At 34.1% G+C, this 15,580-nt stretch overlaps 1 protein-coding gene across 1 annotated transcript; it reads right to left on the bottom strand.

Moving 5' to 3' along the window:
- Window positions 1-1,804: 1,804 nt before the first annotated feature.
- LOC107027477 (receptor-like protein 56) lies at window positions 1,805-8,541 on the bottom strand. Its single transcript, XM_027919259.1, is given in 5 exon segments — window positions 1,805-2,302; window positions 6,305-7,350; window positions 7,567-7,678; window positions 7,680-7,714; window positions 8,397-8,541. Coding segments are annotated over 5 exon segments (1,836 nt in total).
- Between the last annotated feature and the right edge of the window lie 7,039 nt (window positions 8,542-15,580).

The raw sequence follows: 15,580 nt of genomic DNA, 5'->3' as shown, positions 1-15,580 counted from the left end.
CCATCGAAACAGGTGGACACAACTTTCAGTTTTGTTCTTGCTGAGTCAAGGGACCCGATCCTTGTCTGATAAGTGGACGTATACATTCCAACAGGAAAGAAGCAGAACCAACATTCATTCCAAATCAAAGTACGATTCTCAACTAAAAGAAGATGATTCGGTGGATGATATCCGATAAGAGGCACACGATCTCTCTTTGATATCTATGAGAGACACAATATGGTTGTTGTATCAAACTTAATAACAAGACCAACTCAATTCAAATTTATACAATCAACGAATCTATTTCACCAACTCGTAATTAGAATTACAAAGGAATTTAAGAACTAAATAGAAATTGAAGACCACAAGTAGAAGAAAGCGGATGAGAAGTAGAACTCATAGAAAGGGGATGAGAGGGTAGACATTTTTCTCAACAATTTGCATCACCCTCTTTGCTCTCGTTACCTTTATTTATCAATCCAGATCCCATACATGGACACTTAATTTGGTGTTGGACCGCTTTGTCAATACTTGTCTAGGCCCATTGTTCTTGAGCCAACAAATTTTTGGGAAGCAGAGAAGATCCAAAATGGAGATCTCCAATGAAGGAGGAACTCACCATGATTGAGAAGAACCAACATGGAAACTTTTGAAAAGACCAGAACACAGGATAGTCATAGTAGTGAAGTGGATTTCCCGAACCAAGTTAAATGCAGATGGCTTTAGCAACAAGCACAAATCCAGACTAGTTGTAAAGGGGTATACTCAAATTTTTGGTATTAATTTTTCTAATACATTTCCTCCTGTTGCTAGATTAGAAACCACCAGATTATTGTTGGCTATAGCTGCACAAAATGGCTGGAAAGTGTTTCAGTTTGACGTTAAATCTCCGTTCTTGTATATATGGTAGTCTAGCTGATTTGCAGGGATTTGATTATTTAGTTACCATAGTTTGTTTACTCTTTATATATTGAGCAATAAATAGGTTATTTTCTCCAAACCTTATCAATAACAGTTTTCTTGTATTTAAAAACCATTTCAGTTCAATTCAAAATATCTTGCCACACGAAAATATTTTTTCCTCTTTTTCTTGCCTTCATTTCTGTTTATAGAGTTGAAGTTCAGTCAAAGAACTCCAAGAGAGATGAGCAAACTGTCCATATTGCTCGTTGGTGACACTGATGTTTTTTTGGTTGTGAGTTTGATTCTGAGATCCACTTCCTCCTTTATCAGGATTGAAATCACATGATAATCCCACAGAATTAGCTGCTATATTCTTTCCTTTGTTGTTGTACCTGTGTGCATAATTAGAGTTGTGCTGGCCATAGAATTGCTAGAAATTAAATTCTGTTTTCATCATCACTTGCGCTTGGGGAATTGATGGTTTGTTTGGCATGATTGGAGTTGTTGTCATCTTTTGTGTTAGGTGGATACGATAGGACTAGTGGTGGGAGAGTCTGTTGAACTGCTGGTCCAAGTGCATTAATCAGATACGATAGGACTAGTGGTGGGAGAGTCTGTTGAACTGCTGGTCCAAGTGCATTAATCATTTCTTCCAGATCATTTATGGTTGAACTTTGAATGGAATTTTAGTCATGAATTTTACTGCCGGAAATGAAAATATAGCAAGGAACAACCCGGCTGCCATGAATGAGAATAATAACTATATACGCACACATAGAGAGCATGGGTATTCAACTATGAAAATGTAACAACTCCAAACAGATACATGAAAATGTAACTAACCCGACAACATGGGCTATTTGTTGAATGACAACATAATAATTGTGATAGACATACAACATTATTTTAAAACAACTACCTAACTAACCAACATTCTACTCTTGATGGGTGTAACAATGTTGTCCAACACAAAATAGTAACAATAAAACATCAATGCCTCTATCATCCTGAACCATGCTCTTCTCCAATGCCGATTGAAGCAGAGGGCTGCAGCTAATCCCAACAAGATCGCTCCATACGACACAACTAACCCAATGTAAAAACACTGGATGTCTTCCAATTTTGATGATTCCTCATCTCCATTCATCTTTGAGGTATTTGATAATTTAGGACTCATCTCATACTTGTTGTCTAATGGTTTACCGCAAAGAAAAGGATTTCCCTTGTAGCTGCTTTTGTCAAAAGTTGCAAATTGAGCTTTTAAATCAGGCACTGCACCGGATAAGTTATTGAATGAAACATTGAATACTTCCAAATAATTGAGCTCAATCAGACCAACAGGAATTCTCCCATTCAAGTTGTTGAAGGAAAGGTCTAAACTCTCGATTTTCTGTAGATTGGAGAAGGTAAGATGAAACTGAAAATCTAACAATAAAGAACACCAAGTTTAACGTGGAAAAACCCTTCAAACCGAAGGTAAACACCACGGGATCGACAAGATCCGAATTGCTTCACTATAACAATAAGAGGGTTACAAATATTCTTCTAATGGCTACACAACAAGTGCCAAAAGAGAACAAACAATAGCTACACCAACAAAAGATAAATAGAAAGAAACACCACCCAAACCCAGCTTTTGTTCGGGACCTAAAACAGGATCTTTCTGACCTTCGAATCCGATCTCCACCGTTCAAATCAGCCACCAAGATGTTAGGAACACTCAGTCCAAATTTCAGCCCGATCCAACGGTTAGTTAATCGGGAAATACGATCCGAACGTTGCTGGTCGGAGAAAAGACTGCAGCAAAAGAATCCTTTTCTTTCTCTCTTTTTTCTCTTGTTGAAAGCTCTCTCAAAAACCTCTCTTATGTTTTAATGTCTTTCAAAGACAATACCAATGAGCAATTAATTATTCTCTCAAAACCATCCTCTATTTATAGAGTTGTGCTTTTCCTTATAAAGCCAAAACCAACTACAAATAGGATTACTATTCCAATCCTTTTCCTAATAGAATTGGAAACCAATTAAGGAGAATAATTCCAATCCTTTTCCAAGTAGGATTAGGCCATGGGCCTTTGGCTGGAACATGGGCAATAGCCCAACAAACTCCCCCTCCAGCCAAGGGGCCAAATGGACTTCAAGTAGAGGATCTCTTGACAGGCTTCCTGCCTGCCACACTTCTACAAAACTCATGATTGTCTACGATGAGTTCTTTCCACTTATCTCTATGAGTATCTAACATGGCTTCATCATAACCTTCAGGTTCTCCCATATTAGTCAATAGAATATACTCATCATGAGAATAACGTGTTGAGCTTCGCTTCTCTCTAGTAGATCTTCTACAAGAGGTTTCTGGAGCATCTGAAGCGGTCATCCCAACATGAGTTGGTTGATTATCAACCACAACATCATCAGTAGGAACAAATACATGTTCTACACTCTCATCATTGTCTTGATCATTACCTTGGGTTCTCTCATGTGCAAAAGATGTATCAATAGTAGGAATTGGATCAACATCAACTAAGCTCTCATCAGTATGAGAATCTAGTTTCTCAGTCTTGTCAATATCTTCAATAGTTTGATCTTCAAAGAACACAACATCACGACTTCTAATGAGTTTCTTATCAATTGGATCATAAAATCGATATCCAAACTCATCTTGACCATAACCAATGAAGATACATTGCTTAGTTTTAACATCCAATTTTGACCTCTCATCTTTTGGAACATGCACACAAGCTTTACACCCAAACACTTTCAAGTGATCATAAGAAACATCCTTATCAAACCAAACTCTGTTTGGAACGTCACCATCCAAAGCAACAACAGGAGACAAATTGATAACATAAGCAACAGTGTTAAGTGCTTCAGCCCAAAAAGAATTTGGAAGTTTAGCCTCTGAAAGCACACATCTAACTCTCTCAACTAAAGTTCTGTTCATCCTCTCTGCCAAACCATTTAATTGAGGAGTCTTTGGAGGAGTCTTCTGATGACGTATTCCTTGCGATTTGCAGTAGTTATCAAAGGGACCAATATACTCACCACCATTATCAGTGCGAATACATTTTAATTTCTTTCCCGTTTGTCTCTCAGATAAGGCTTGAAACTGTTTAAACACATCAAGCACTTGATCTTTGGATTTCAAAGGATATACCCAAATCTTGCGAGAATGATCATCAATGAAAGTAGCAAAGTAAAGTGCACCACCTTTTGACTTCACTTTGAAAGGACCACACAAATCTGAGTGTACTAGCTCCAATAGCTCAGACTTTCTTGAAGGAGGATGACTGTGAAAAGAAACTCTTTTCTGTTTCCCTTCTAAGCAATGAACACATCTTTTCACCTTTGCTTGTTTCATACCAGCAAGCAAATTCTTCTTAGCCAAACATGTGATCCCCCTCTCGCTCATATGATTAAGCCTCTTGTGCCACAATTCTGATAAAGTCTCGCTCTCCACCAAATTTATAGAGTCACCAAGAATCGATCCTTGTGTCACATATAAATTTGAATGTTTTCTTCCTCGAGCTAAAATCAGTGAGCCTTTGGTGAGCTTCCATTGACCATTGCACAAGTCATTATGATAGCCATCATCATCTAGTTGTCCTACAGAGATCAAATTTATTGGAATGTCTGGAGCATGCTTGACATTCTGAAGGACCAACGTTGAACCAGTATTGGTTTTCAAACAAACAGTGCCAACACCAAACACCTTAACCTCACCAGTATTACCCATATTTAACACCTCAGAGTTAACAGAAGTATAAGATGAAAAGAAGTCTTTTCTTGGTGTGACATGTGATGTAGCTCCAGAATCTACTATCCAACTTGTGTCTTGAGATACAAAATTGATGACGTCTTTATCACAAGCGAAGAGAAGGTCATCATGGACAACAGCAACAACATTATTTTCGTTGTTTTCTTCCTTCTTCCCTTCTTTAAGATCTTGCTTCAATTGTTTACAAAATCTTTTAATATGTCCTTTCTTTCCACAATGATAACATATAATATTTGGATTCTTGAATTTTGACTTGCTTCTGCTTTTACCTCTACTCCTCGGATCTCTTGTCTTATGTCTCCCCCGATCTTCTGTATATAGAACATCTGAATGTGAAGATATGTCTTGAGATTTTCTTCTAACCTCTTCATTCAACACACCACTCTTTGCATATTCCATAGTCACCTTTCCACCAGTGGCAGAATTTGTTAAAGAAACACGAAGAGTTTCCCAAGAATCCGGTAGAGTATTAAGAAGCCAAAGTCCTTGTATTTCATCATCAAAATTCACACCCATTCCTGATAGCTGATCAAGAATACCCTGAAAATCATTTATATGATCAAGAATAGGACTACCCTCCTTGTATTTAAAGGTCATCAATTGCTTTAACAAGAATAACTTGTTATTGCCAGTTTTTGAAGCGTAAAGCGTCTCCAACTTTTCCCACAATGTTCTAGCATGTGTCTCATTCACAATATGGTTGCGAACATTATCTTCAACCCATTGTCTTATATATCCACATACTTGTTGGTGCTCAAATTCCCAATTTTCATCGGTCACATTCTCGGGTTTATGAGCAGAGAAAATCGGAAGATGCATCTTCTTCACGAACAATAGATCTTTCATCTTGCTTTTCCATATGTTGTAGTTTCTTCCGTTTAGACATACCATCTTGCTCATATTCCCCTACATATAGATAACCTTAGCTCTGATACCAGTTGTTGTGACGAAAAGATGAAACTGAAAATCTAACAATAAAGAACACCAAGTTTAACGTGGAAAAACCCTTCAAACCGAAGGTAAACACCACGGGATCGACAAGATCCGAATTGCTTCACTATAACAATAAGAGGGTTACAAATATTCTTCTAATGGCTACACAACAAGTGCCAAAAGAGAACAAACAATAGCTACACCAACAAAAGATAAATAGAAAGAAACACCACCCAAACCCAGCTTCTGTTCGGGACCTAAAACAGGATCTTTCTGACCTCCGAATCCGATCTCCACCGTTCAAATCAGCCACCAAGATGTTAGGAACACTCAGGCCAAATGTCAGCCCGATCCAACGGTTAGTTAATCGGGAAACACGATCCGAACGTTGCTGGTCGGAGAAAAGACTGCAGCAAAAGAATCCTTTTCTTTCTCTCTTTTTTCTCTTGTTGAAAGCTCTCTCAAAAACCTCTCTTATGTTTTAATGTCTTTCAAAGACAATACCAATGAGCAATTAATTATTCTCTCAAAACCATCCTCTATTTATAGAGTTGTGCTTTTCCTTATAAAGCCAAAACCAACTACAAATAGGATTACTATTCCAATCCTTTTCCTAATAGAATTGGAAACCAATTAAGGAGAATAATTCCAATCCTTTTCCAAGTAGGATTAGGCCATGGGCCTTTGGCTGGAACATGGGCAATAGCCCAACAGGTTGTGCGATAGATTCAATGCAAATCTCAACTGGAATGGAACCATCGAGATGATTCTTGGACAAATCAAGTTGTAACAATCTTGTATTATCCCTAATGCATCTCGGAATCTCTCCAGAGAAATTATTGTTGCTAGCGTCCAATACAATAAGGGATGTGATAAACATGTTACAAGGTAGTGGTCCCTCAAAGTTGTTTCCATTCAAGAACAAAAAATATAACATCTTTGGTTTGACATCCTTCAGAAAAATTTGACCTTTTAACTTGTTGTGTGACAGTCGAAGGTAAACCAATACTGGAGAACCAATTGCCAGATCACTAGGAACTCCTCCACATAAGAAATTGTGAGATAGGTCTAGAAATTTTAAATGAATGCCACTTATCTTGGAAGGTAGAGGAGCTTCATCTTGTGACATGTTCAAACTGGTAAGCTTTGGGAATGCTGAATTCATATTTTCTGGAATATGCCCATTTATTTTGTTATTAGAAACATCAATCGTCTGAAGATGGAGGTGATGACTCGATCGCAACTTGAATGGTCCGTTGAAATCATTATCTCTACTATAAATCCCTGTAAGTCTGGTGTTATTTTCTAACAACCGTGTTGGAAAGTTTCCTGCCAATTGATTTCCATCTATAACAAAAATCCTCAAGTCATATTGGTAGTGAAGGAAACAAGGCAATTTTTGAAGGTTTTTACATTTCCTGATACTAAAAAACTCCAACTGGAAATTTGGGATCCAATTTTGGAATTCAGTGTCTGTAATTATTGTATTATAACCAACACCCAAGTAGATCAATTTCGTATGGTTGTAAAATTGGCTGAATGACAGAGGAACATCAAATTGGTTATCCGCAATATCGTGGTACTCAAGTGATGTGAGTCTCCTCCAATTAGAATGTGACCCTATATTTCCCATGAATTAACTATCAGAAAAACTCAATCGTCAAAGTGATGTCAAGTTTCTAAAACATGAAGGCAATGTTCCCCAAAAATCATTGTCTGAAAAATCCAGCTCTTGAATGTGTTTGAGATCACACCAGCCTAAAATGAATATCTATAATAAGTGACATCTTATTATATTTTTTTAATGTCTATGGATGTGTTAGAAGGAAGACAGGTGGATTGTGTTACTTATTTTCTTGTGTTTGGTAATAACCAAAAAATATTATAATATTTGATTAACTGAACATGATAATATAAGACCTCCAACATGCATGAAAATGCGGGCATTAGGGAATAAAGAGAAAAATTGGGTACCTTGATTAGGGAGGGTGCCATGATTGTCACCAAAAGCTATACTGAACACCAAGAGAGAAGTCATTTGTCCAATATTTGGGAGAAAGTTGTAATTTACAGAAGATCCCTCCATCGTATAGGTGCTCCATCGTGCTCAGATTTCTTAATGCTTATATGATAGAGTCCCAAAAAAAGAAAAGAAAATAAATTCATATTTCAAACGACGAGTGGCGATAGAAGTAAGCTAAGGTATATATAATTTGAGCTTACCGCAAGGGTTCACATTAACCAAGTGGTTTTTCCATAGATCATGTATTTGTGTTAGAAAATTAAAGGGAAAATGCACATTTACTCCCTAGACTATGATAGAAATTTCAGAGACACACTTTAACTATTCTAAGGTGTTATTACCCCTTGACTTTTTTTTTTGATAATTTTGTGCACCTTTTTTGCTTATGTGGCATCCAAATATCTCCCACGCGCCTCAATTGCGTGGAGTCACGGAGTATGCCACGTAAGACAAAAGGTGTATAAAATTACAAAAAAATAAGTTCACGGAGGTAATAAGACCTTAGTTTTGTTAAGCTGTGTCTCTAAATTTTTGATAATCTAGGCTACTTTTATATATATATATATACATATATATATATATATATATATATATATATATCCACTAAACGAACTCCTAAACTTACTGCTAAAGTTCCTAACTTTCAAACTACTTTCTAAGACTGTTTTGACTTGGTAAATGTAGTAAACAAAGAACACAGTAAGTTGCACTAATTTGTTACAAAACTCGCTTAGATCTTTTTCTCTTTTTCTTCGAATGGTCCTTTCATTCCTTAACATACTTTGCGTCTGTTTTGGGACACCAATCTGTACGACTTCTCGCCCTTGGAAATATGTCTTACGGCGGGTTGCTCTTTGACCTCGTCCTTTTGCTCGACTTTTAGAACTCCCACTTGGAGTAATTTGAGCATGTTCCTTTTCAGCCATATCTGTAATTGGAACAGAAAGAAATATGGTTAATCCATTTAATGTGACAACATATGTCACAAATTTCTCATAAAAGGCAAGCAATTGTTCCAGGAACATAAGGACTAAACGAATACATAATACCACTAAGATCATAAAAAGGACACATATAGAAATAATCCTAAATAGGTCGTAAACTCAATAACCAAAAAAGAATTTTTTTTTAAAAAAGGTTTTTTTAGCCAACTTAAGAAATTTATATCTTACTCGTTTTAAGTTTGTTTCTCTATTATAATATATTTTCGGAAAGCTTAAAACGAGTAAAATATACGATAAATAAGTTTCCATCCAAAAACTGCACAATGAATTTCCAGATTGCTCAAACAAGGTGCAGTTTTTTTTGAAAAACTGTAAAAAAAAAGCAGTTAATTTTTCAACAATTCGTATCTTGCACGTTTTGATTCCGTTTCTCTATTATAATTTTTTCGGAAAGATATACACAACCACATTATGATCAAATAAGTTTCAACACAAAAATATCTCTCAACAAAGTTTTCAAATCGCTATTGAACAAAATCAGTTTTTTTTTCTTAAAAACAAAATTTCTTAGTAGTACAAGTAAATTCTATCTATTTTATGAGTCACAATCAATTAGAATTCTGAATCCTATTTTCCATAGTATTTATCCACCATCAAGCGTCAAAAAAAATTTAACTTCTTCAAAAAAATTTAACTTCTATTCACTAATTTTTAAAAGAAGTAGACTCAATTTTAATTTCTTATATAAATACAAAGTGAATAGTCAAGAACGCAACACATAATGAGATTAATAACAATGACTCTGATACCATTATTGGAATATTAAGAGGAATCATCAACGAGATATTTTCCTTTTAATTCACAACGAAAGTCGTCGATTTGCTTCTTTGATAGGTTAGTGCTCAAGTCCATCTTTGAATCACTAGGAAACAAAGACCTTGTTCACAAACTAGAAGTCTACTTTTGTGTGTTGATGAATTTGTCTGAGAAACTCTACTTTTGTTTCTTGACCAAACGCTTGATTTTTGATTTTCTGTTTCACCGATTTTCCCCTCTATTTCACGTTTCACATTTCTTGTTTCACATCTCACGTCCCATAGAAAATGCTCCCACTATGAGTCTTTTAAAGAGAGGTTGAACAGTTACAACGTAACTGTTTTGTCTTATCCTTTAAAGGATTTATCCTAATTAATTAATTAATTGGATAAGACATTAAAATAGATTTAGTCGGGTCGGTACACATGAGCAACCTACGACCAAAAACTTACATCTCCCACTTCGCACATGGTGGAAAAGATCCAAGTCAAAATTAATTTATAATAATTAACTTACAATCATATTTAGAAATCCCCAATTTTTCTAACTTGAACTTTCAAACTTACTAAATTCAAGAACTTCTAAGTTGAAAAATTCAACTAATCTAATTTAAACTTTCATATACTATCCAATATATTTCTAATTTCAAAGTAATCTAACTTTTATATACAATTGAATGTTTTTCTAACTTCAAACGTCAAACATACTAAATTCATGAATTTCAAAGTTGAAAAATGCAACTAATCTAGCTTTTAACTTTATAACTTCTAACTTATAATTATTTGTTAGTTCTATCTTCTAACACAATTCACAAATCATATTAAAATAAACCCCAATTTAGAAGAAAACCCTAAAATAAAAAATTTCCAATCCTCTATCTAACTAACAATAATTAAATATACAAATTAACAATTGAATTACACAATTCATCAAACTAATACAATATACTAATTTATAAAAAATCAAATATTACTATAATTGAAAAAAGACAAACTAAACCCTTATTTTCACAAGTTAAGGAAAAGAGGTTGTGGGGACGACGGGTGGCGGCGCTGACGGGGCAAGGCAACAATAGGACTAATGCTCAAAGAGATAAGTACGACGGCAGCGGCGCAACTGGCAACTGTTTGGTGTTAGAGAGAAGAGAGAGAAGAGAGAAAGAGAGTTGGGAAAATGAGGGGAAAATTTGCTTTTTGGTTCAACATATTTTAAAAAAAGCGACGGACAACGTCTTTTTGTCTGTCGCTTTTTAAAAATTATTTGACCTAAATTTTGACTAAAAACCGACAGAATAAGAGACGCTGTCCATCGCTTTTTAAAAATGTTTGACTAGATATTTTGACCAAAAAGCGATAGAATAAGAGATGTCATCCGTCGCTTTTTAAATAACTAATTAATAAAAAAATAGAAATAAAAAATGATTGACAACGTGGTTATTGTTTAACTTATAAATAATTATTTTTATTAAAAAGCGACGGATGACGTCTCTATATATATTAAATAAATAATTATTAATCATATATATATAGCGCAAAAATCCGCAAAGAAAGCGACGGACTAAGAGATGCCGTCCATCGCTTTTTGAAAGTGAATTTTAAAATTAATTATTTTTATTAAAATACAGGGGACAGTGTCACAAATGGCGTCACTTTTTGGAGGGACGCAGTCCGTCACTTTTCTGTTCGTCGTTTTTTGACTTTTTTTTGTAGTGATAAAAAAAATACTTGTTAAGCTTATGAAACTTACCAGTTCAAGAGGAAATTATTGGTTTTTGACTGAGAAAAGAGGGGAAGAAAGTTTGTAGTTGTGAGAGCAAAGTCAGCAAAAATCAAGAGAGGCGATATAGTATTATTTTACAACTTATTAAATAAGCCTAAATGGTGTAAGACTCTCCTGTAGATTTGATCCATTCATACCTTTCCAGGTCCATTAAGAGAACTTTTAAAAATAGAAACAAATGGACTGATTGAGATTCAAACCTAACAACCAAACACACTTTGTGGACTGAATCTGAATGATTAAGATTCAAACCTTCATTAAGTACAAACAAATGATGCCTTAGTAGGTCTCATTATGACCCGAATTTTCGATCGTGACAAGTAGCCTCCTAGAATCCTAATTGAGTTTAAACTTGCCTAGCAGAGTTTCAACTAGAATTTAACACAACTTGTAGAGTCTCATACAATTTCGATGTCTACATAATTCATTTATCGTGCATGTATATTACCTAGTATATATATAAAAGTGAATCCTCCGCCTAGTGATGTGACCTAATCAAAGGCCATGAATTACTTTCATCCCAAAGTAATATTAACAAAGACAATACAAAAGAAGAAAATTACTGTTGGTGTTGACACAAGTATTTTATCATACTCCAATTTTATATAAAATTTACTCACTGCTGCAATTTTTTTTTTTTGGTGTGTGTATCTGTTTGATGAAGTTTTTATAGGGAAGATTTTCAGAATCGAGAAACATTGACTATTGAATGTACCAAAGTTGAAATGAAATGGAAGAAGACTTGAAGATATAGTCTACAAGTTCAAAAGTAGAATACTCAGAATTATACCCATATATTCCTCCTATAATGTTTAGGATTATAACACATATTTTATGTTTTGTGTAAATCCCCTGGACTTGTCTTTTCAAGTGACAACTATATTATCATAATGTCATGTTTTATAGGATCATATACCGAACGACCTTTATGGTGCAAGTTGGCAGGAATTTCTGATGGGTAGTGCAAGTGAACCTCTAGATAGCTTGATCAAACTTTCTAAAGTATGGTCTACGACCATGTCTATGAACTATAAAAGAGTTTATGACCCATAACTAGGTCCATTAACTCATACTTAAATCTCATCTTTCTGAAGTTTGAACTACGAGTGGCATTTATGATTCGTAATTCCTTTTTCGGCCGCAAATGCTGTCGTAAAGTTCAATTTTCAGCAAACTTCAATATTTTCTTAACCTCTTCAGGTCTTATCTAAGTTAGGCACTTTAGGATTGTTACAATATCTTCTCCTTGAAAATATTCATCATTGAATGGAGTCTAACTAGGATTAAAAGATTAGGGAAATATCTGCAATCCAATATTAAAAGTAAAAAAGTTCTTATGAAGATGAATATTTCACATGGAGGAGTGTGCATCTTTATGTTGAGTCTTCTTCTGTCATTGAGAACTGAAGAAGTGACTGAATACAAACTAAAACATGAAGATAAATTGATTTCATCAACACGAATGCGTACTGAGACAGGGGCAGACCTATTAAGAGGTGAGGGGGTGACACGCCACCCACGAACTTTGGCGTAAACTCTCTCTCTCTCTCTCTCTCTCTCTATATATATATATATATATATAGAGAGAGAGAGAGAGAGAGAGATCTAAACAAGCCTCTGGTGCCACAGTAGAGGGGCGACTTACTAACGCTGAGGTCGCGGTTTCGAGGCACGTGCTGACACATTTTTTCTTTTCTTTTTTAATTTATAACTTTTATTGACTAAAATTAAATTATTAGTCTATGACTTTTCTTTTATTTGATTAGTCATAAAAAAAGTGCTCTTTCTCTTCAACTTTTTTCAAACCCTTCTTCCTCCAAGTTCAACTTCTCCAGAGTGTATTGCCCCATTCCGGTTTTCGAACTCCGGTCACTTTGCCGCCCGCTACCCGCCGCTTGGGTGGTATTATTTTCACCATCCATCCATAACCTTTTATAGATTGTAAGTTAGTAATTTTATTTTTGTAAGGTTTTCGTATTTATTTCTTGAGTACTTTTAAATTATAATGAGTGATGATCAATTTCATATTGCATAAGAGTTTTGATTTTACTTTGATATTCTAAATATCTAATGAATATATTAAGACATTATTGGTTAAAAATTATGTGATATGATTCATGTTAATTTGAATCAACCATGTTAATTTGAATTAACCATGTTATTTTGAATTAACCATTGTATAGTGTTTTACATAGAGCGTGATGTATTTATAAATGATAGTAATGATGTCGTTATCAATTGTTTTCAGAATATGAAAACTCGTCGAGGACAATTGTAAATGAGTGATGAATATTTTTAATATTATTGAAAGTTTTAAATTTGTGAAGTGCATGATTTTAGTGTGGAGTGTGGATTTTCAATATCTTATTATTTATATTTTATTGATTGATTTATGATATGTATATAAATACGAATGATTTAATCAAATATAGAATTGATTTAATCGATAAGTTTATTTGGCACCCACGAACTCTAAATCCTGGATCCGCCACTATACGGAGACATGAGAATAACTAAAAATATGAATATGAAAGAGTACTAAGGAGGAATTATTACCTCAGATGAAACTAAACCAGATATGAAATGATGAGGGGGTACTTGGAGATCATATTTGCTTTGTCTTCCCAAATAGCGCCATCAACTAACTGATTCCTCCAAAGGATTTCCAATAAAGAAACTTTCTTATTCCTCAACTTACAAACAAAACACTCAAGGATACTAACTAGGATTTCTTCTTAAGAAAGACTTTTCACACGGACACTTTCTAAAGGCACAACTAAAGTTGGATCACCAGTACGCGCACTTCTTCAACAATGACACATGAAACACTAAATGCACTGATGCTAATTCTGAAAGAAAAATCCAACTCACAAGCAGCTTTACCAAAATTAGGTAGTTGTTTTAAAATTTTCATGTATGTGTGTCACCGTTATTAATTATGTTGTCATTATGTTTTATCAATATTCAACAAATAGGATCTGTTACAACTTCATATTTTAATACTCCCTGCATAGCTTCATTAGTGTTGCTATTTATGTATCTGTTTGATGAATAATATATGTTATTTCAAGTCAAGGTAAAACCATTGCACTTTTTCTAAAAACCGCACACTAACTTTTTGACACAAATAGCATCGTAAGCCTATCACGGTATGTACCCACACACTCATATTTTTGAAAATCTTGCTGATGGATAGAGCCGTCAAAATGGGCTGGCCTAATCCAACCCAACTCAAGATTTAAATGGGTTGGGGCTGGCTGGCCCTTTTATTTAAGGGCCAATAAAAAGCGGTCCAACCGAGCCCTGAGCGGGCCACGGGTTGGGACGGGATGACCCTTCAACCAAAAAATGAACAATATTACTCTCTTTGGAGTATCTCAGAGTATCGAATGTTGACGTCTATGAACACGAAAACAGCATATACAAAATTTCATTTATGAATCACACACTTCAGCGAATACTAATCGAAAAACATTTATGGATCTCATTCTTTGGTGAATGCTTACCAAAATACATAATAGTCAACGTAAAATTTAGCGAAAAAATGTTGATCATTCAACCATTCCTCCCACAAAAAAACAAGCTAGTTTAAAAGACTTGATTCTTCATGTTTTTACATATATATATGTATATATATATGTATATATATATGTATATATGTATATATATATATGTGTATATGTATATATATATGTATATATATATATGTATATATATATATGTATATATATATATGTATATATATATATATACATACATACCCAGACATGGATTATCAACTCTAACTAGTAAAGTTGAGGAGTATATCAAACTTTTTTCCCTAGAAAATATAAAATTGCAAAACAATATTAAGAAAATATAAAAATAAGTGAATTGTACATAGAACTACTTCATCTTAAAATATTAATAAACATCAACTATTAACTAAAAAAGTAATAAAAACTGCTCATCCAGAAAAAAGACTATCAAACTATTTTAAAACACTGAGTTGAAGTTTGTAAATTTGTTTTTCTCCTTTTTTTTTATAAAACATATTGAGTAAAAGAAAGACAAAAAACAAAGAAGGAACCTATGGTCAAGTAAGTGATGAACAATATGATGTGCTTTTACTTTGTAATTTCTGTATTGATAATTTTTCTCTCTTTACTCGGTGAAATACCATAATAAAAAGATAAGTTTTAAGAGAAAGAGTGTGTTTGGTATAAAGGAAAATGTTTTCCTAGAAAACGTTTTCATGGAAAACAAGTAAATGTTGGACTTATTTTCTCATGTTTGGTTGGTGAGTAGAAAATATTTTCCATAAATAATTTTTAGTGTTAAATTTATGAATGAAAAATATTTTTGAGAAACATCTTTTATTTTTACTAGAGTAGAAAATAATTTTGAAATTGAAAATATTTTAAAAATAAATTTTTTTCGGGGGTGA

Source organism: Solanum pennellii, chromosome 8, assembly GCF_001406875.1.
Source record: "Solanum pennellii chromosome 8, SPENNV200".
In the NCBI taxonomy this organism is placed as follows: Eukaryota; Viridiplantae; Streptophyta; class Magnoliopsida; order Solanales; family Solanaceae; genus Solanum; species Solanum pennellii.
Note: the sequence above shows the minus strand (reverse complement) of the source record. Positions and strands in the feature narration are given on the sequence as shown.